This window comes from Gymnoscopelus braueri, assembly GCF_963280865.1.
Source record: "Gymnoscopelus braueri genome assembly, chromosome: 16".
Lineage (NCBI taxonomy): Eukaryota > Metazoa > Chordata > Actinopteri > Myctophiformes > Myctophidae > Gymnoscopelus > Gymnoscopelus braueri.
In genome coordinates, this window is record NC_137616.1 from 34,857,600 (window position 1) to 34,881,194 (window position 23,595).

Below are 23,595 nucleotides of genomic sequence, written 5' to 3' on the forward strand. Positions count from 1 at the left end.
ACGTCACGGCACGTCCGTGACGTAACAGTACGTCTGTCAAGTACGTGGTCACGCATAACTTCTTTCTTCTTTTTTTTCCCCTGCTCATATTTTAATTGTATACAGTCAAACCACACTAATTGAAATATTTTTATTATAAATGTTTTATTTATTATTACTATTATTTTATTGATATCATTATTATGTACATACATAGCCTACTCCACATCCATGAGTCATGATCACGAGCACAAGCTGTGCAAAAGCTGTGATATTGCTTAAATCCACTAGAGGGAGACAAAGGACGCACAGTAGACCTTGACTGTCGTAATTGTCTGATAACAGTAGGCTAACCAACCAAGCAATACATCTGGGAACCTATTCACTTAAAACAAATTATATATATATATATAATAATGTTGCTGTTGTTTTTTTACGTACTGTAACAGTCATTGCTTTTAAAACAAGCTTGTAAATTAACTGTTCTGGTTTGATTCAGTGCTTGAACTTTGTGGGTTTGATTTGCTGCTTTTGATAGTGAATTTGTCAACATTTGGGCAAAATAGCAGATGTACAAGCTCAAAAGGCACATTGCATTCCATCATTGCCCCTGGGCTTGTAAGTATAGGCTCTATATATATATATATATATATATATATATATATATATATGATTAGTACAATCCCACATAGCAAGATCCTGAACATTTAATAATAAATCTTCTGCAGTCATACAGCTACAGAGAGAGAGAGAGAGAGAGAGAGAGAGAGAGAGAGAGAGAGAGAGAGAGAGAGAGAGAGAGAGAGAAATAGGCTATCTTCTCATCCCTCCATGACAGATAAATGGTAAGATATTGGATGTTTCTTACTGTATCTACAATAATCACTGTCAAAGCTTTTGAAGTATAGTCACAAGGTAGAAACATGACAAGCCGTGTTCAATTACAGACACCTCAAAAGATGATTAAACAACCCAAACACAGAACAAACAAGTCAATATGACTGAATGAAAAACTCTTTGAAAGTCTTCACATTGATGTTTGATATGGTCCACTGATGCTTGACAGATACTGTATTTTCACTTCATACTCCTGTTTCATATCCAATACTGTTATTAAAGTTATACTATATAACATCAATTTTGAGTGGTCTTTTTGGCGCCACTAGTAGCTCTGTTGTCTGTTAGAACTGCGATTCCAAGAATTCATCTAAAAAACAAAACCCCAGATGTATCGCTTTGAAACAAATGCTTCATGGTCCTAGCACTGAGGCAAAAGAAAGTAACAGAAAGTTTTCAGAAACGGTATGTATTAACGTTAAAATGCCTAAACAAATACATTTCTGGTGCCTGCATCATTTGGAGGCAGTGGAGGGCGGCAATCCAGGAGTCGGCTAGTCCGCACCCTCACATATCACATCACATAGTTTTGGTGCAAGAGTCGGGGGCAGATATTCAGGACTAAAAATAGTGTTTAGAGAAGTTGTCAAAAAAACACACTCAAGCTCAAAACGCCTCGGAGGCGTAGTGAGCTTGTAGATCTGGGGGCGGCATTAATGGACTGTGACTTCAAAGTCCACGGGCCAATCACAGCACTTTTCTGAGCCTAATTATTCAGAAAACCCCAGACCACAGAAAATCCACTGAATGTAAAAAAAAAATGGGTCCAAAAACCTAAAAACTCCCCCAAAAAATAGAAATTTGATGTCATGAAACCTTTAATGTCAAAAAAGATAAGGAATCTTAAAGATTAGGCGGCCACCCTGTAGTAACTCTGAGAACCCCCTAGGGGACCCCCGTTGAAGACCCCTGTTTTAAACTAGGGGGAGTTGCATCATGATGCGGAATCCAGAAGGGGGGGGGGGATACAGTTCAAGAGTTATTGGCCAAAACGTAAAGCGGCCTATTATAATGGTACAGTGAGGCTGATTTGAAAAAACCCAAGCCTAGACATTAATGACTCACGAAAGCAATCTAACAGGATTACTAAGAGAACGTAAATAAAATATATTTGTTTAAAGCAAGCTATTCCAAGTTCCTGTAGCCATATATAAAAAAATCTCAACTTCTGTCTATACTTGGTATAAAAAAAGCAAAAAGAATGCGTTTGAAGGTTCTTAAATCACACTATCTCTAAACCATTATGAAATATCTGTGCAACAAACACACATTATTGTGCAAAGAATAAATATAATACTTTTGTCATTTTTTTAAAGAACTTTTAATCGTTTTCATCTTCTCAGAATGGTACCATTGCCAGGTTCCCATGCATGTGCAATGCGATCCTGTTGCTGCCAGGGGAGGGTGTAGAACATCATTTGCCTATTGTGACAGTATGTGGGCATGCACACAAGAAACCAGAATATCGCAAGTGACCTGGTTAGGGCTGGAAATCTGGAAATGCAATGCATGTGTTTCTCTGATTACTCTAAAACACCAGTATATTGTACATGCACTTTGGTCAGATATCAGATTTTCCCCTTTCCTAAAAAGACGTTTTGGACAACTGTTACAATGCACACAATAATTTGATTATTGTCAATAGGGATGGTGTTTGCAAAGACTGTAGTGATCACACGATACTGTATATTTGCACTGTGTACTTACTGTGCAGACTTGTTATACAGACTTGCTCGCCTGTCGATGAACTGTGTTGTTAGTTGGTTGGAGACCATCTTGTATCGTTGTTGCAAAATGTACAGTGCATGCTCCAGATATTTTACAACATTCAGTCTTCTAAAACATGCATTTGATGTCACTCCAAAATTGCCAGTCATATTCCTCACTGCTGCCACAACTTAATTTGTAACTGCATAAACCCAGAGCCTCCGAATTCCTCCTTCTCCAAAAGCAGAACAAGAGCTTGACGTCTGCTTGAATCCATTAAAGATACAGTATTTGATCGGCCAGTAGTGCATGCAGTCCCACTCTATCTCCGCTATTTTGTCAGATGCTGCATTTCAGCACCAGCTGCATCTGTAGTGAATGTTCTTGTTGTGATGCTTTTCTACTTGTGACAGTCTGTAGCAACCAATGTTCTCTTTCTTGATAGAGTATACTTTATGTTAACTATAAGTCAGACCAAGTGCAGGTGGCTATAGGGTCAGACTCTAAGTTTATTCATTTATCTATTTATTTTAAATCTCATTCCTCTTACTTTTACCTGTGTTTCATGATTATTGCTGTTGCTGCTATGACACCAGAATTTCCCCATGGGATCCTTAAAGATATGTCCATCCAACCTATCTATAGCATAACTTTGCTTGTACATTGGCTATTTTAGCTATTCTTCGTTATGACAAAGTATGTAGGTTTTTTTTGTTTTTGTTTTTTCTCTTTACGTCAATCTGTTTTGTGTGTGAAAAGAATAGGCAAAATAAGCCATTGGCTTCAGCCTATACCTTTTTGGTCCAACACATATGATATGGTTTCATATGATAAGATGAATATGTTGAATTTGTCCAGTTATGACCAAAATATAATGACTACTAGAAAAAAAAGAGAAAAGCCTATACTTAGTTGACCGAGGTACCTGGGGCTCAATTACTAGATTCACAATCTTTTTCACCACTGCTCCAAATCTCTTCCCGGAAAATAGCTGGTCTACAAGCTCACAACGTGTCGCTGCATTGTGAGCTTAGAGATCTGCTATTTTTGATGAATGTTCACCCCAGAAAAGGGACTCTAGGGCTCATGTGGTTAAGTGGCTAAAAGAAATGCCCCGGTGTCTTGACCTGTGCATTCGGGATATTGGAGTGATATAACCCCAATTCTTAGATACGCGTCTAAACAGTGAAAGGCACAGCGATGATGACGTATCACTCCAGAACGGCGGTAACCTTTCATAACGGTAAAATGTTTCTGAATTGGTTGAAGAAAAAACAATTAAAAACCAATTAGATTTGATCAATCAGGTTGCTGTGAGAAAATCCTATTTAGAGATGGGAAGATGATACAAACAAGGGCACCTAGGCTGCTAATGTGTGTCGCGGGTTCGAATCCCGTTCCCGACGACCTTTGCTGCGTGTCACTCCCCATCTCTCTCTCTCCCCATGTCCTGTCAGTCTACTGTATTCTATCAAATAAAGGCAGATTAAGCCAACAATATATATATATATATATATATATATATATATATATATATATATATATATATATATATAAAAAGAAGTAAGACTTTGTGATAAACATTGACTGATCACCAGTGTTGGAAAGTAACTAAAGTAATATGTAACTTAAAGTAATATTATTACCTTTTCCCAGTAACTAGTAACGTAACTAATTACTTTCACGTTTTGAGTAATATTATTACCTTTACTTTTTTTCAAAAAGTAATTTATTACTTTTTTCACGAGCCTTGGTGGTACTCTGGGTTTGAGTGTGTTTATTTGATCCTGTGTTGTTTTTGGTCAATTGATATAATGGTAGACTGGTTGGGCTCCAGTTGCTATGCAGGCTGCTTGCTGATCCGGTCTAGAGCGGATACGGAAACGTTGCGCACTTGTCTATGTGTGAATTATTATTACCCCCGGTCTCAGTAGCGGGGGGCGGGGCAGATGCGGGGAGAGACAGGCGAGTTGAGTGAAACGAGTTGGGGAAAACGCAGTCCCCACAACATCATTTACGATTCTGTGCCTATCGGTACATAACTCGGACGGCGCTTAGTCGACTAGCAGACCATCGGCCGGTCGTCGCGGGCACTCGCGCCTGGAGGCGCTCGGGCGCGACTCCTCGGCCTCAAGGTCTGCTAAGTCGGCGCGCCTCCGTCATGGTCCAAAACTATACTTTATCGGCGAAAAAAGGTAGTCTGCTGTGTTTGAAAAAGTATTGTCCCATACGGGAGTCGAACCCAGACTCCTAATGCTAGCGGATTGGGAGTCTAATGACTAGCGCCACTGAGGCCAGTGCTGAAATTGGGTATTTGAGCTGTATTAGAACTACGGGGCCTACAGGGCGGGGCTAATCAGACCGGGGGTAAAAAGACTGTTCGCGTGAATTATCAGCTGCGGAAGGGCGGGCCTTAAACCGGATCAAACAGTGTTGCCATGTCTGCTTATTATAAGCGACTTGTTAACCAATGAAGACGCGCCGTAAGCTTGTAGGTTGGCTATTTTCAATATATATATATATATATATATATATATATATATATATATATATATATATATATATATATATATATATATAGGTCACTGACTTGTTACTTGCACTTGTTACTTGCATTACTTGCATTTGCTCCTACATTCTGCCACGATGATATGTGTTGGTGTTGCTATGGGAGCCTTTTTATTTTTGTATTTTATTAGAATACATTTTGTTTAATAAACAACAGAAGTTGTTCAAAGATTGTGTCTCATGATGAGTCATTATCTGTTTGAGCCCAGGTGTTTGAATTTGAATATTTATTTAGGCAAAAAATACATGAAATACATTTAAAATACCAAAAAAGTCCTTGCGGTCTTGTTTCCATTGAGGTCCTTAGTATTCAATTCATAGTCAAATGTTTTTCATTTAGTCTGTAAGTTATGAATTCATACACAGTAAAAGTCTTAGTGTTAATATAATTGAAATGAGTGTACAAATAGAACCAAATGGACCCGTCATGTGTACAGAACACTTTTCAGAGTTAAATCAACAATGAGGATTTTACAATGTAGGCTGCAGAAAAGAGAAAAAAAACAACTGCTAATGTTGAAAATGCAAAGTCAGACTTTTGGGGAGAAAGGATGCAATTACTGGGGGCGAGAAAAAAAAAGTAACTAAGTAATAAGTAACTAGTTACTTTTGGCAGGGAGTAATAAGTAAAGTAACTACATTACTTTTTAAACAAGTAATATGTAATAAGTAACATATTACTCTGTTGTAGTAACTATTCCAACACTGCTGATCACAAACATTGGTCTCAAAGTTGTAGGTGCCCCTTTCTCTCTCTGTGTCAGTTTCACCTCCAAGAAAAGACTATACTGCATCAGTCACCAAACCCAAATAACATTTGGAACATGCATGCATTATACATTAAGCCATGCTCGGACAAATCCTTTTAACTGTGCAAGAAATTGTCAGCATGTTCCCCATAGAAAAGTAAGAGCCATACCATGTTGCCCATAGCAAGGGAGCATCTCAATCACTCAAGTCTACACTACACTACATTACACACACACACACACACACACACACACACACACACACACACACACACACACACACACACACACACACACACACACACACACACACACACACACACACACACACACACAGTCACCACAGTAAATCAGCTTATGAATAATATATACTTGTACGTTCTTTATTAATATTAAACATTGCATAATGAAACACTGACTATAGGCAAATCCCAGGGCAATATTCATATTACCATGAGGTGTCCTGGAGTGGACCTTTCATTGTCTTCATCAACACATCAAAATGGCTGCTTTGATGCGTTTGTACTCTTCACCTTGTGGATTGCCCTGATAATCAAATTCAACAGAAATGTATCAACCACTTTCAACCGGGCATCCCCATTTTGGGCAAGTCATTATATATATTAAAAAACACATTAAAAAATTATACATCTACGAAATACATCTACAAACTCACGTGTCGATGCGACACGTTGCAAGCTTGTAGATGTACTATTTGTTTGGTTAAACACACCAAGCATTTTTTTTGTTTGCATTGAAGTATTGATGACATTTACTTTATTAAATATATTGCACAAGCTTGGGCTCTGTTATGCTAAAGTTCTTTGTGTAACATAATTACACGTAACTGTATCAATTCACATATTATATTATATTTTACAACACACCTAATGAATTGCTTATATTGACTTATGCACTTATTAACCACCTGGCTTGCCTATTTCGGGTATGTCAATATAAGCCAAAATGTTCCAAAATATAGCAAACATAGCCGATCTACAAGCTCAATGTAGTTCGGCTATTTTCGCTGCGTGAAGCCATCGTACGACAAAGTATAAAATAGGGCTTAAGTGCTTTAGTTCCCTTCTGGTCAGACAACACTTTCATCTCAGCTGATGTTCACTCCTTGTGTTGGTGTTTTATTCTACACAGATATGGCTCTTAATGCACAATGTCATGTCTCCTTGGAGGCAAATTTGGACTTAAAACATTTCCTGTGTCCACAACCTGCGTGGTATTTGTGATATTATGTTGGGCCATGCTACCCGACTAAAAACTGCCTTTGCCTTTGCCCTGAGCCAAGAGGCACAAGCTATAATGGAGACATTGATGTATTATTGAGGAGCCCTGGAGTCAGGATCAAGGAGCTGCTTGGAGCCAGGGGACAGAGCGTGTGCATGTGTGCATGTGTGCATGTGTGTGTGTGTGTGTGTGTGTGTGTGTGTGTGTGTGTGTGTGTGTGTGTGTGTGTGTGTGTGTGTGTGTGTGTGTGTGTGTGTGTGTGTGCGTGTGTGTGTGTGTGTGTGTGTGTGTGTGTGTGTGTGTGTGCGTGCGTGTGCGTGTGTGTGTATGTTTGTGTGTCCGCGTTGACATGAGCTAATGTTTTCCTCCCGGCATTCAGTGGATCTGTGATGCCGGTGGCCCTGTGGTCCCTGGTACAAGAAAAAAAAGACACTTCATGTTATATCACATGTGGAATTTATGTGCCCCAGTCAAAGCAATATGCTTGACAACATACTTTTGTTGTCTGCGAGAAAGCTGTTGTGCTGTGTACTGTTTCCATGCCTGAATCTACAGAGGCTAGGTCTGGTTGAGCCAGAGCTGAGATGACATTTCATTTATATAAATAATTACTGTCCTGAAAGTCCCCCAGGCCTGCCCTGAAGCAATCAAACTTCTAATGCTCTTAAAATTGCCCAACATATTTTATTGATGGGATCTCTAAACTGTACGGCCAGCTACGCACTACTTCTCTGCCTATCCAGAGGAAATAGTATCGACATTAAACCAGGGTTATTGGGGTTTAGTTTTTGCCACCCAGTGTACTTCAGTCAAATCGTGGCAATAGTGGCAGTGCAACATTCAGTTGTGTGGAACGGTGTGTACGCTCTAATAGGAAAATTCAATCTCTGCCAAGTGGGGCAACGGCACGTTCAGACGTGATGTCTCACATCAGCATGAAGCCTTATTTATACTTTGTGTGTCTTGTGCCAAAAACTGCTGATCTACAAGCTCACAGCATGTCAGATGCAATGCACTGTGAGCTTGTAGATTGCCTATATTTTCAGTGTGGGACACTGATGGTGAAGTAATAAATTAGGCATACACATGAGGTACTTGCCAGTTAAGAGCATGCATTGATCTAAACGAACAGCATGTCAGATGCAATGCACTGTGAGCTTGTAGATTGCCTATTTTCAGTTTTGGACATTGATGGTGAAGTAATAAATTAGGCATACACATGAGGTACTTGCCAGTTAAGAGCATGCATTGATCTAAACGAATGCAATGAATAATGTGTGCCATATTTAGCCATTAGTGCCATTAATTGCAGGTGAGTGGATCTGGTGTTCTATTGTTCAAGGAGGCACTTTGATTGGTGTTCATACACAGTAGAATGCTGAGTGTGCATTTAACTCTGAAAGTGTCTAAATGGACCCATAAGATGGTACCTGCCATTCACACAATATATAAACTTATATACAAGGAATTGTTGTTATTCGTTGTTGGTGTTCATTTGCAGTGGTGTAAAGTAACTAAGTACATTTACTCAAGTACTGTACTTAAGTACAATTTAGAGGTATTTTTTACTTTACTGGAGTAGCCTATTTCCAATTTTCAGTACTTTTACTTCCACTCCACTACATCTCAGAGGCAAATATTATACTTTTACTCCAATACAATTATTTGAAAACTTTAGTTACTAGTTAGTTACTTTGTAGATTTAGATTTTATATTACAAAACATACATTAACCGCTATACATTTCGGCCTTTTGAAAATAGCCAATCTGTTCATTTCTAAAGATGTTTATACATTTGAAAATGTGTGAAACAGGACATTCTGCATAATGAGTACTTTCTACTTTTGGTACTTTAAGTACATTTTGATACCAATACTTTTGCACTTTTACTCAAGTACATTTTTAATTCCGGACTTGTATTTCTACATTGCAGTATTGATACTTTTACTTAAGCAAAAAAATTGAATACTTTTTCCACCACTGTTCATTTGCAAGTCCCACTATTGTCCCACAAATGTTTTCACACAAAGCCCAGTTAGTTTGGTGACGTGTCCTTCCCGTGCCAACAGAGGGTGCTGTTGCCTCACAGTCGCAACAAGAAAAAGAAAGTAGCAGTTTAATGCAACAACAGCAATGCATAACGCCAGTGTCACCTTAATAAAACATTCAGTAAAATGGAGGAAATTGAGGTTGCCTTTAATTTACACGAATTATGCTCAATGGTATTTTTTTCTCCATGATTTCGCTGACAGGGAACATTGCCCAAATACTTGTATTTGTTAAAGTTAAGATAATTGTTGAATGCTTTAATTTTTACTTTGTGATACCTGGGTGAATTAGCAAAGCATGTCTATATTTGTGTGATTCTACTGCTTTATGTAATATATAACCTAACAAATGTATTTTATGTGTTATAGCCTATTTAAAACAATCAACCTCCCTCCATGCCAAATATGCAAACAACAGACCAACCCATTTTGAGTTGGCATTTTATCAGAGAGAATAGAATTATGATGGCCGTTAATCTCGCGAGCACAATAATAACTGAAACAAAAGGGACTTGAAATAAACGGTGCGTCGGAATCAACAAAAGCTACAAATTCACCTCGAAATTGTCCACAAAAAGCCACGGAATGTGTGTCTGTATTCGTTTCTCGTTTGTCTCCGCACACGGAGATTACATTTATATCACTTTATTTGTCATTAGAATAAACGAGCCAAGCTTTCAGATGCGTGTTTTCTTTTTTTTGTAAAGACTATTATAGTTGTATATTATTATTATTACTGCTTTAGCCTGTTGGAAAGAGACAAGTCAGTTAGGAAAAGGGAGGTTAGAGAGGCGACGAATGACACAGGTGTATGCAGTGGTGTAAAGTAATTAAGTACATTTACTCAAGTACTATACTTAAGTACAGTTTTTGAGGTTTTCTGGAGTATTTCCAGTTTTCAGTAGGCTACTTTTACTTCTACTCCACTACACCTCAGAGGCAAATATTAGTATTTTTACTCCACTACAATTATTTGAAAACTTCAATTACAAGTTACTTTATAGATTTTGATTATTATTCCAAAACATACATACATTTCGGCCATTTGAAAATAGCCGATCTACAAGCTCAGACGTGTCAGATTATAATACATTTGAAAACTTGTGAAATGGGACATTCTGCATAATGAGCACTTTCTACGTTTGGTACTTTAAGTACATTTATTACTTAAATAAATGAATTCCGGACATTTACTTGTAACAGAGTATTTCTACATTGCAGTATTGATACCTTTACTTAAGTAAGAAATGTGTGTACATTTTCCACTGCCTGGGAACCGAAACTGAGACGTTGCGGTGACGGTGGTCGCCTGGTTGAGCCCCCCCCCCATGCCTTGAGAGATGTCTGATGATGTCTCTCTCACCCGTCACCCCCCCTCTCTCTCTCGGCGTGGTGGACGCAACGTATGTACTTGAACTTGAACTTGAACACACACACACACACACACACACACACACACACACACACACACACACACACACACACACACACACACACACACACACACACACACACACACACACACACACCTGTTTGGGGGTCCTCCCAAACAGTGCACCCCGATCGCTGCGAGACAAGAAGTAGCCTCGAACATCATAGGAAGCATTGGACCTCGGCTTGTTGGACGAGAAGGAGGTGTCTGCTTGTCTGTTGTCTTCACGTCTCTCTCTCTCTCTCTCTCTCTCTCCCTCCCTCTCTCTCTCTCTCTCCAGCTCTCTCTCCACCTCTCTCTCTCACCCTCCCTCCCTCTCTCTCTCTCTCTCTCTCTCTCTCTCTCTCTCTCTCTCTCTCTCTCTCTCTCTCTCTCTCTCTCTCTCTCTCTCTCTCTCTCTCTCTCTCTCTCTCTCAACGAGGCTACCGCCTCCAGATCCAAGTTGCCATTCGGCAGTGCCAATGCCAAAACGCGCAAGAAGGAGGAGGAGGACTGATCGGTGCCAAATGGTCATCTTCACGCACGCCTGAATTCGATCGAAGGACTGTAGGGATTTTTTTATTGTGCGTGTGTGTGAGAATAAACAACAACAACTGCCTCCTCACGTGCAGATCAGATTTACATTTTATGGAAAAAACAGGAAAAGGAAACAGGAACACAAGGAGTGCAGGTAGATCAGGAACAAGCCTACCCCATCATCACCGGCTTTTACTCCTCCGTACCTCAGCTGTCACCGCGGTGGTCGCTACAGGGGTGGGCAGCACCTCCTCAGGATTGTTTCCTCCGGGAGGAGAAGCCGCGCATATGAGCACACACACACACATACCTGTTCACCACACACACACACACACCCACACACACACCACTTTACAAACACAGCTGTGTGTATTGATCGCTGACCTTCATCGATCCAGCCAGGTGTTGCTATACTAGGCTACACCTGAAGAAATAGTCCGATCGCCCAGGCTTGGACATAACGGGGTCAATCTGACCCAACCTCTTTGACCTTCCAAGAGGCAACCCCCGCACACACTCATCATCGATCCGAACTGCGACTCGAGAGCGATCCGAATTGGCTAGCGGGGGATTTTGTTTTAGGGGAAAAAGTTGAGTCAACCTTGGGGGAAGCATCCAGGACCGACACCACGGTGCGCGCTGACTCCAAGTGCCGGTCACCGGGCATCGATGCCAGAGTAAAGTCTGGGACCATGTCCCGTCGCAAGCAGGTGAACCCGCAGCACTTATCGTTGACGCACAGGGAAACAATACGACGTGAGTATCGCTCTATGATTGTGATCAGTCACTTTTCTCTGTTGACATTAGACTATTTATCACTTTAAAAAAAACCTTTTGGGAAATGTGATCAATGTTGGAAAATGTTCGGAAATTGTGGAAAATGCAGGTTAACCCTGGCGTCCTATATAGCCTACCAATTTGGATGCATTTTCACAAATTTGTGCTCAATTTTGGAAAATGTTCGGAAATGTTGGAAAATGCCACTGGCGTCCCTATATTTCGGGCACATGATTAAAAAAGTCGCATAATCCAATTTTAATATTTTCCAAATTTGATCACATTTCCCAAAATGTTCAAATCACACGCAAATAGCGAAAATAGCAGATTCAGAAACTCACAATAACTTCGCTGTGAGCTTGAAGGCTATTGGTTATTTTCGTTATTGGTCGTGAGAAGAATTATGGCTTAAGTGGTTAAACAATTGTGAGCTTTCCTCCTCCTTTTTCAATTGTTTGCGCAATTAATTCTGACGTTTACACTATAATACTAGACCATATACAAATAGCATTGTTTGGACATAGAATCAACTTGTGATGCTCGTTTACATTCCACAATAAATGACCTTGGCTCCTGGCAGATTGTAAATAATTATATATATATTTTTTTTATATAATTTATTAATTATAAATGAGAGAAACAAACATCATGGATATAGAAAAAGTAAAAAAAAAAAAACTAAAAGTGTGGACCATGTTATTATGTGAGAGAAAAGACAAATAGGCTGAAGAAAATTGGAACCATTATACAAACAATTTATATCAGATTATTATTTGTCATTCTTGTTTAAGTCAATGTGAAATTATTATAGCTCATCATACTTTAAAATGCGCCACGAGTCACGACAGTTGTCTTTTCATGAGCGTGATTGAGAGTGATGATATTATCTCTGGATAAGTGGGTCTGAGTGTGTGTGTGTGTGTGTGTGTGTGTGTGTGTGTGTGTGTGTGTGTGTGTGTGTGTGTGTGTGTGTGTGTGTGCTACAGGCGTATTTCATCCAACAAAACTTATTTTTATGGCAACATGTGGTAGTTTAGGCTACTATAGAAATGGTGTCTATTGCTTTTCCCAGTTTGTCAGCGGTTGAATTCAAGGCTCAGACGTTTTTATATAATATTTTCTCTCTTTGTACCTACCTATTCAATTGACAATCAATAACCACAAACAGTAGGCACGTGTGTGTGTGTGTGTGTGTGTGTGTGTGTGTGTGTGTGTGTGTGTGTGTGTGTGTGTGTGTGTGTGTGTACAATTGTACGTGTGGGTCCTACAATTAATATTGTCAAGCTGTCATCTCCACTATAAGCTAATAATTTGAAGACAGACTGCGTGTTGCTTTAATACCAACTCGAGTTGCGTTTGTAATTGTAAAGGAGAGAGAGAGAGAGAGAGAGAAAGGGAGAGAGAGAGAGAGAGAGAGAGAGAGAGAGAGAGAGAGAGAGAGAGAGAGAGAGAGAGAAACAAAATAAACAAGACATAGGCCTATAGCCTATTTGCAACAACAATCTAAAACTGTCATTAGCCCATTAAAACCTGAGGCCTATTCTAAAAATGTTTTCTGAAAAAAACTTATATTGCTATATCACTGGTTTTCAAACTTTTTCATTTCAAGGACCCCCCAAAATTATATGTGCCAGGGACCCCCAGAAGCAAAGATTTGAGTAAAAAATGTTCACTTTGAAAATGTATATATTCGAAGATAAGCACAAATTTTCATGATTCTTTCAGAAATAGCAGATCTACAAGCTGAGCTCATAGCGCGGGCGCTATGAGCTTGCATATCTGCTATTTTTGAATAGCCCAACATTGTACAGGCCTATAGCAGATCTACAAGCTCATAGTGCCATGCTATGAGCTTGTATATCTTTTTTTTTAGCCAAAGAAATCTAAAATGACACAAATGCTTTCCCGGTCGAAATGGTTTAATGTCATTTTCGAAGGCGGAGGGTCACAACTTTGGCTGAGGCTTCGTCGAAAAGCCACGAGAACCACATTTTCTGATGAAATTGTATAGATTAGATTTTGGGGCCAAGAAAATTTCGGGCACATGATTAAAAAAGTCGCATAATCCAATTTTAAATCAATTATATCAATCTTGCCTTCATCTCCCCAGCGCTCTCTGCCTTGCCTAAATCCAATTTCATAGTGGCCTAATCTGGCTAATTCATTGCAGAAGTTCATGATGTAATCTCTCGCCAATCTGTTTTGTGTTGAGAAGGGTTAGGCACATTCCGTCCCACCCAGCACCGTTTAGCATTTAGATTAATCATTTAGCCAGTTCACTTTATGTGTCATTCTGCTTATTTTTGTGTAATTGTCTGTTTCCAATGTCATATAAGGAGGCGCAAATAGGCTTACAATTCTGAAATAAAAATGCACTTCTAATTTCATAATAACCTTATAGCCCAAGTGCAACATAATTCAGGGGATTTCCATGTAGATGTAACGAATATTGATCTGGCTAGAATATTTATTTCCCCCCTGTCACAGTTCCCTTGCAGGTAGACTAGTTAATTACAGCATTGGCCTAGTTGTACCGTACAGTTCAATCATTAATCATCCTGTATGTACATTCTGTGAGATTTTCATGAGCTGCAGGGCTGGAGTTTGGCCTCAGGTGTGTGTGTGTGTGTGTGTGTGTGTGTGTGTGTGTGTGTGTGTGTGTGTGTGTGTGTGTGTGTGTGTGTGTGTGTGTGTGTGTGTGTGTGTGTGTGTGTGACACACACACATGCGTGCGTGCATACACGTGCGCGTGTGTGTTTAGCATTTACCTATATATTGAGACAAATAATCATAACAGTTTGAATAGTCTTAAGTGCCTTTGGTGGATGGCAAAGCTACATTACATGGATTCACTGTTAAATATTTGACTGCTCCCCTTAGGGCCTCGCATGGGTCACTTTGTTTGACATCCTATTTCTGCTTTTCCAGAATTATTCCAGAATTAATAACAGGCCCACTGAACTGAATAATTTTCATAATTGATTCAATGGCACGGAAGATGTCACACTTCCACACCGCTGTCAAACACAATTCAGTATATTGGACATGGTCAGTCAGAGAGCGGGTTCGGGAATAACTGAATATCATACTGCTGACGGACAAGCTGGCGCTGAGGCTGCGTTCAAGTGCGTTGAACTGCTCCAGCACACGCCCTGCTCTCGTCTGAGGCTTCTTTCTTACGAGCCTTTTCTTAACGACACAGTCGTGTCTCTCCTGTACCTCTATATTGATGACACAACCATAGGCTACGCACAGTAAAATCCTTGGTGTGAATTTATCTCTGAGAGTATACACGTGTAACCAAATGGACCCGTTTGGTTACATTTGTCTCAGAGTTACAAATGAATAAATGAACCCTGAGGATTTTACTGTGTATACCAGGCAAGATGTTAAGAGAGGGCTCACAGGGCTAACATTCAACTTGACCCCAATGAATGTGTGAATAAATGAAGACATTATAGAGTAGACTACCTAGTGAGAGCGGTGACATGTGCAAAGGTCTGCAGCATAGGGGGGGCTTGTACCACCTGTTATTTCACACAACACTGTTGCTGCTTTTCAATTTGCTTATTGATCTGAGGACAGTTTACTGACAGTATTCAGGCCTGTTAATCTAACAGTTCATGTACAAGATCGCAGACTGACTGGACACTGGTTTCTGCTCCCAGTGTGGTCAAGCTTCCAGTGTGGTCAAGTGCAATGCAAAGGCATGGCAGACCTTGAATAGACGAGGTACAGTAAATGCAGGTATATTGTATGTAAGCGTGTGCGTGCGTGCGTGCGTGCGTGCGTGCGTGTGTGCGTGCGTGCGTGTGTGCGTGCGTGCGTGTGTGTGTGTGTTTGTGTGTGATCGTGTGTAGACATGCCTGCTTTTGTCACTGTAGTCCATTGTTCTCCGAGTGTGTGTTTGTGTGTGTATGTCTGTGTGCTGTATGTCTGTGTGGTGTGTGCGTGTATATGTGTGTGTGTGCGTGCGTGCACTCGTGCCCACACCTTTTGCTCTGTATACTCTGCACTTATATACAGGACATCTCAATAATCACATACGTACACATACAGTATGTGAAACGCGCCAGTGTTAGCTGCCATGCAGTGTCATGAGGTCGCACGTCCCTTCAGGCTATTTCCTTAAGCTGGGTGGGACTGGAGAGGACCAGGATGACACCATGGGCTGGAGGATATAAGGACCGCAGGGTGAAAAACCAAACCGACCGACCGTCATTTGACTGAGTCAACAAGGATGAAGTCCTAAATGTACAGTATAATCAGACAGTTCCCAGAAAGAGAGAGAGAGTGCATGTGCGTGTGTGTGTGTGTGTGTGTATGTGTGTGTGTGTGTGTGTGTGTGTGTGTGTGTGTGTGTGTGTGTGTGTGTGTGTGTGTGTGTGTGTGTGTGTGTGTGTGTTTGTGAGAGAGAGAGAGAGAGAGAGAGAGAGAGAGAGAGAGAGAGAGAGAGAGAGAGAGAGAGAAGGAAACAGAGACAGAGACAGAGAGAGAAAAGAACATGGCCTATCATTGAGAATATTTCAGGAATCGAGAAAAACTGGACTGGACTGTCCCTGTTTATGCACCGATGTGGTGTTTTTTTTTTTCCTGTTCGGTCTGACATTTTAGAATTCTCTGTTGTTACCTCGCTGCCCCAGGTGGTTGGGAAATATTTCCGACCCGTGGGAGCAGGTATAAGCTGTCAATTACAGCCACACACATTCTAATGATGTTAATAATAAAGTGCCACTTTCTGCAGGCCACCGACGCTATGTGCACAATATGTAAGATGACGGGTGTCTTAAGTGAACAGCGCGCTGAGCCCTGCGGTGGTGGCCCTATAGGTCACGCTCCACTTGCAGGAGGAGAGAACCAGAATATCAGCATATTTCTGGACAGGCTGTACTGCAAGTCTCGAGGTATCGAGAGGGGTATCCAACTCATAAAAACAAGTCATAAATGCGCACACTGCACTTGCGTACAAGTGGGTAGGCATGTGTAAATGTGTGCGTTTGCACGCGCACACACGCGCGCACACACACACACACACACACACACACACACACACACACACACACACACACACACACACACACACACACACACACATACACACACACACACACACACACACACACACACACACGCGCACATGCACGCACATGCGCGTGTGCATGCATGCATGCACGAACGCTAGCACACTTTAAGTTGTACGTTTTAAGTTACAAAGCCCATGCATGTCAATGCCACCATTTAAGCCTGCGTACCGGTATTGTACATATTGTGCATGTAAATAGCATGTAGCTTCTTATGCATGTTCACCAGTCAGCTCAGATAGTAGTCTTTATGGGCCCTGCATGCTTGAACTGAGTGAGTGCTGCTGTGAACAGCCAAAGACCCTGCTGTCCTAACAGGAATTTAAGGATTTGATTCAATGACAGTTTATCTGCTGTTTAAGAGGCTGTTTGCAAAAGCATTGAAAAGCAAAGATCTAAACATCTGATTTGTCCTGGTATTTTTCTCATTTTGTTTATTGGTCTTTCAGTCAACCAGTGAGCTCGAGGGCAAATCTACGACAAAAAGATCTAGGCTACAGTACAGACGATGATACGACATGGCTAAATTTAAACGGGGATCAACCAACGATAAGCATCTAAGGGCCTTATCTTTTCATTAAAATGAATCATCTTTATACAAGGTTCGATCAGACACGGTTCCCAGAATAGTCGCCTAGAATCGGCGATTGAAATTGCCTTGAGCTATCTGTTTGCTCTCAGAATTGGCATGCTACCGGTGATGCTGCTAATGGTTAGTTCTTTATTCACACCATATGGTTGTCAAACGCAAGAAGGAGACTCACCGTAACGCAGTGAGACGCCACAGTAAATATTCACACACATTGTGGTGACAAGATTGTAATCTCAAAGGAGATGACTGGGGAAGATTTTATGAATTTCCTCATTTTATTGTCCTGGTGTTTTAGACGCCCCCCCCCCCCCCCCCATTCACACACACACACACACACACACACACACACACACACACACACACACACACACACACACACACACACACGATTGTATCACGATAACACATCTTTAATTCGCTTTTGCAACGCTATAAAATTCCATACAATTATTATTATTTCTTCTGACCTCTAAAATTTGCTGATCAGATCTGATTTATCTCCAGACGTCACTTCAGCTGACAGCTCACTGTCAACGGCGTGGCCGCGCTTCGCTCACTTTCCGAACGACGGCTTGCAAAATTTACGATAAGAGGGGAGCCTGTTACGGATTGAACGGTGATAAGATAATGAAACACACAGCCCTGGTCTTGCACAACACGCGCTGTTGCAGCGCTCCTTGGCAGTCACAGCTGAGACAGAGGGGATACGGCTCTAAGCGGAGCCCGCTTGTCATTTGAATTTTTGATCGCAACCATCTGCAATGTTGCTGGTGTCATTTATTTACTATGACAGCAGGAATCTCACCCGACTCTCTCCATGGGATTTGGGAGATGTGCGTGCACGAGGGATCATGTCTGTGTGTGTGCATGTGTATTTTGTGTTTGTGTGTTTACGTATGTGTGTATATATATTTGTGTGGGTATATGTGTGTATATGTACGTACAGCACATGTGCGCGTATTTGATGGATTTGAATGCATGTGTATAAATTACATTGCATGTGTGTGCATATAAGTATGTGTGAATTTATACTGTGTGTGTGTGTGTGTGTGTGTGTGTGTGTGTGTGTGTGTGTGTGTGTGTGTGTGTGTGTGTGTGTGTGTGTGTGTGTGTGTGTGTGTGTGAGTATTCATGTCTTATTGTGTTTATGTATATGTACATTTACATGTGTATATTTGTACTGTACATACAGGACATGTGTGTATATTTGAAGCATTTGTATGCATGTGTGTGTGTGTGTAATTATCTGTGTGTACGTGATTGAGTGTATTTGTACCTACATGTGTGTGTATTTTTTTAATGTATTTGTATACATGTGTGTGTGCGTGTACATAAGTATGTGTGTGTGTATCTGTACTGTACGTACAGTGAAAGCCAGTGGAACAGGGAGAACAAAGGGGTAGTGGAGAGAGACAGGACAGGTCTGAACTCATACAACATGGTTGACTGTCAAACCTGTGCCCCTGGCCTCACTTTCCTCCCCACCAATGGAACACAGTGTACAGTGAACTCTACACGGTAAAATGCTGGGTGTTAATCTAACTCTGAGAGTCGCAAACCCAGCTAAGGGTCCAGTTGGTTCCATTTGCACGCTCTCAGGGAGTAAACGAACACTGAGGATTTTAGTGTGTGGCCTCTATCTATATACAGGACCAAATGGAAAATGGTTTCAGGGCCTTTTTCTCTGTTCGACGTTCAACGGGTTCAACTAGAATCTTAATGAGATTACATCAGAACGGTCACATGAAGTAAAAATAAAATAAATGCTGTAAAATATGATTCTCGACTTGGTTCCCAGCTAAAGTTTTTTTTTTTTTTTTTATCATCCCAGGAACAATTTAAATGTAATAATGACAGATATCAGTATATTATGGTGCATTCACACCAGACGCAATAAAAATAATTGGGTCACTTCCGGTATGAATGATGACAATTCATGTTGTCTCTCAAGCCAGACTCTCTACAGAGTCTGTAGTTCCGCCTCCTAAAGGTCCCGCACTGGAAGCTGTCACTACCGTTCGAAAATATATTTCAAAACATCTTTAATAAAAAAAAATGCTGCTCAGCAGCAAGCTAGAAGGGCTTCGACTAATTTGATTTGCAGCAGGACTTATTTACGTGACTGCAAAAGGCGAAACGGAAGCCGGGGGGGTGGCGGGACATCCGTTTAAATTCTATGCGGATTTTCACCGCTTCCGATGTAAAGACTTTTAGGCGGAAGTGTGAGCCAACGGTCTGTTTCGAGACTCTAGGATTCATGGGAAACCCTTAGATGAGAGGATGTCAGAACTAGGGTAGGTGTGTGTGCACCTCAGTATGCTGTGTAGAGTGTAGACAACCCTACCGCACCGCAAAGTCCAGAGTGTTCATTTAACCATGACCCTTACGGGTCCATTTTGACACGCCCCGGAGCTAAATTATCATCCAGGATTTCACAGAGTGGCCGAGTGTAAATTACACAGACCTGATCCTTGGAATGCTCACTCCGTGGAGATCATATGACTGCTATTAATCTATCATTAAAAATACTAAAATCAAAGACTAACAAAATGTCTATAAAAGGCTTTTGTTATATACGGAACGGAAAATATTATAGCTGCAAATGAGACAGTACATGACCCTCTGCAAAAACATTCATGTTTGATCCATTAAATCTGATTCTGTCCAGGCCTTCCAGCATCTTTTAACATTTTACACAAAATGGTAATATACTGGTAAAAAAAAAAGAGAGAGGCCCATTGTGTTGTGCTGTGTTTCCCATCTGGTACGTATTGTGCAGTGGCAGCGTGTGTTGGTAGAGAACCAACACACAGACTGACTCTCTCCTCCCTCATCACACTGATACAACACACTGACTCTCTCCTCATCACACTGATACAACAACACACTGACTTTCTCCTCATCACACTGATACAACACACTGACTCTCTACTCATCATACTGATACAACAACACTGACTCTGTCCTCATCACACTGATACAACAACACTGACTCTCTCCTCATCACACTGATACAACAACACTGACTCTCTCTCATCAGACTGATACAACAACACTGACTCTCTCCTCATCAGACTGATACAACACACTGACTCTCTCCTCATCACACTGATACAACACTGACTCTCTCCTCATCACACTGATAGAACACACTGACTCTCTCCTCTAGACTACAACAACACACTGTCTCCCTCATCACACTGATACAACACACTGACTCTCTCCTCTAACTGACTCTCTCCTCTAGACTGATACACACTGACTCTCTCGTCTAGACTGATACACACTGACTCTCTCCTCTAGACTGATACACACTGACTCTCTCCTCTAGACTGATACACACTGACTCTCTCCTCTAGACTGATACACACTGACTGTGTGTGTGTGTGTGTGTGTGTGTGTGTGTGTGTGTGTGTGTGTGCGTGCGTGCGTGCGTGCGTGCGTGCGTGCGTGCGTGCGTGCGTGCGTGCGTGCGTGCGTGCGTGCGTGCGTGCGTGCGTGCGTGCGTGCGTGCGTGCGTGCACGTTACCATGTGAGACAGCTTGGTTTCAGGGCTGTCATCTCGTTGGCATGGTGTGTTTGACAGTGCGCCTCTTACACTGCAGTTTATACAGAAGCATTTGAAACCTTTCACAATGCTCGCATGCCTACGTATACTGTATGTGCGTGCCAATGTATGATTGTGGCTAAATGCCCTTGCTTTGCAAAGGTGCAAGTGCAAGATGTACTTGTGCAAATACATCTGCGCTGCATGTACAGGATAGACAGGATCGCTGGCCTCAGAAGGGCTGCGGTTTAAGAAAACGATTGACTGACGAGTGACAACCCAGCAGAATTGTGACAGGTTAACCACTAGAACCCTAGCGTCCCGATTCTGTGTTCTAGCAGATCTACAAGCTCACATCTCATTGTGTTGTGACGTGCTGTGAGCCTTGTAGATCAGCTATTTTTGGCAAGGTTATTAAGTATATAGCGGAAACAGGAGGGGGCCTAGTTTTCCCTTGGGAATCCGGTCAATTATAGTTAACAAAGAGGCCTAGCTCTGACTTTTTCTCAGTTTTTTCTGTCTGTCCGTCCGCCCGTCTGTCCATCGGTCTGTCCATCCGTCCGTCCGTCCGTCCGTCCGTCCGTCCGTCCGTCCGTCCGTCCGTCCGTCCGTCCGTCCGTCCGTCCGTCCGTCCGTCTCTCTCTATCTCTCTTTCTCTTGCTCCCTGTCTCTGTCATTCCTGGAAAGTGCAGTTCAAATGGCCAGATGTCTGTCATCCTTCCTCTTGATGTGACGTTGCTGTTGAAGACATGTCAGGAATCTGGTGCTTTTCAGATCCTCGTCATGCCACCTGTCACCAGCATGTTCTCAGGATCACAGATGAAAATAGAACGTGGCAGAGTCTTGCAAACACATGCACAAGCACGCACGCACGCACACGCACACACACACACACACACACACACACACACACACACACACACACACACACACACACACACGCCACACACATACACACACACACACACACACACACACACACACACACACACACACACACACACACACACACACACACACACACACACACACACACACACACACACACACACACACACACACACACACACACACACACACACACAGCGTGTGTTTTACCTTTAACTACTACAACCACTAGTCGGCGCTGTAGGCAGCAGTCAACTAGTCATGGACAGCATAATTTTAAGATATGACATTATAAATGATAAATGATAAAACATTATAAATCGTGATAAATACACAGTGCTAGGCTATCATTTATTTGTTTAAGTCCATCATCATGGCAACCTAGCTGCCAGTGGAAACTCATGCCCAGGGTGGCCGGATTCCCTTGAGGACAACAGTTTTTTCTTTTCTCTCTCTCTTCTTATGTTTAGAATAATCAAAATTTCTATTTATTTTCCTCACACACACACACACACACATGCACGCACACGCATACGCACACACACACGCACACACACACACAATCACATCCTTCCAGGTGCACACGTACACACTTAAATGCACACGCGCACGCGTGTACATTTGCATGGCCTGTCTCGGACGCACCAGAACATTGGCTCATGTGAATTACGGTCACAAGCTGTGAACTGTGGGTAAATAACGCGTTTGTGTTCCATCTTCGCCGCCCAAGATTATGAGATGGAAATTATCTGGCGCGCGTCCAGGAATCCTCTGCCGCTTAGAGAAAAGATAGTTGGCATGCGATCACCACTGCGGGGCAATTGTCAGGGTGGAGGGAGTGGACTGGAAAGATACGGCGTGGGTGGGGTGGGGTGGGTTGGGGTGCGGGTGGGGTGGCGGGCAGTGGTGAAAGAAGTATACTCAGTGTAAATTGTAAAAGAAGCAATACCATAATGTATTTTTTATTTTTATTTTTTAAGTCAAAGTTCAAAAGTATTAGCATCAAGATATATTTAAAGTAGCTAAAAGTAAAATACTCATTATGTGGAAAGTTTTTTCAAAAGTTTTCAAAATCTTTCATGAATAGCAGAATCAGAATCAGATTTATTGTCACATCACAGGTTTACAGAAGTAAAAAAGTGGGTGAAATTCATTTTCGTGCATAGTTCCCATTGTATTGTTACTTCCATAGAAAAAAAACAAAGGAAAGAAGAAGAAGAGGGCAAGGGGGAAAGGAGATCAATCGAAGAAAACCAAAAAAAATCTACATATTTACACATAGTACCTGAGAAAATAGGTGCAGATCTACAAGGTGAGCTTGTAGATCGTCTATTGTCGACCAGCCGAAGAATAAAATAGGGATAAAGTGGATGTTTTGTAATAATCTACTAATGTTTTGTAATAATAATAACCTAAATCTGCAAAGTAACTTGTAACTAAAGCTGTCAGGTAATTGTAGTGGAGTAAAAGGTACAATATTTGCCTCTGAGATGTAGTGGAGTATAGAAGTAGAAAGTATCTAAAAAAGGACATACTCAAGTAAAGTTAAAGTAGCTCAAAGTGCAGTAAATA

At 41.4% G+C, this 23,595-nt stretch overlaps 1 protein-coding gene across 1 annotated transcript in view; it reads left to right on the forward strand.

The window, feature by feature from the left end:
• Positions 1-11,076: 11,076 nt before the first annotated feature.
• Positions 11,077-23,595, forward strand: part of bcl11bb (BCL11 transcription factor B b) — a 47,070-nt gene continuing 34,551 nt past the window's right edge. Inside the window, exon 1 of the mRNA XM_080453158.1 lies at positions 11,077-11,894. Within this exon, the coding sequence (XP_080309284.1) occupies positions 11,831-11,894 (64 nt within the window). The 5' untranslated portion in view covers positions 11,077-11,830. The remainder of the gene's footprint in view (positions 11,895-23,595) is intronic.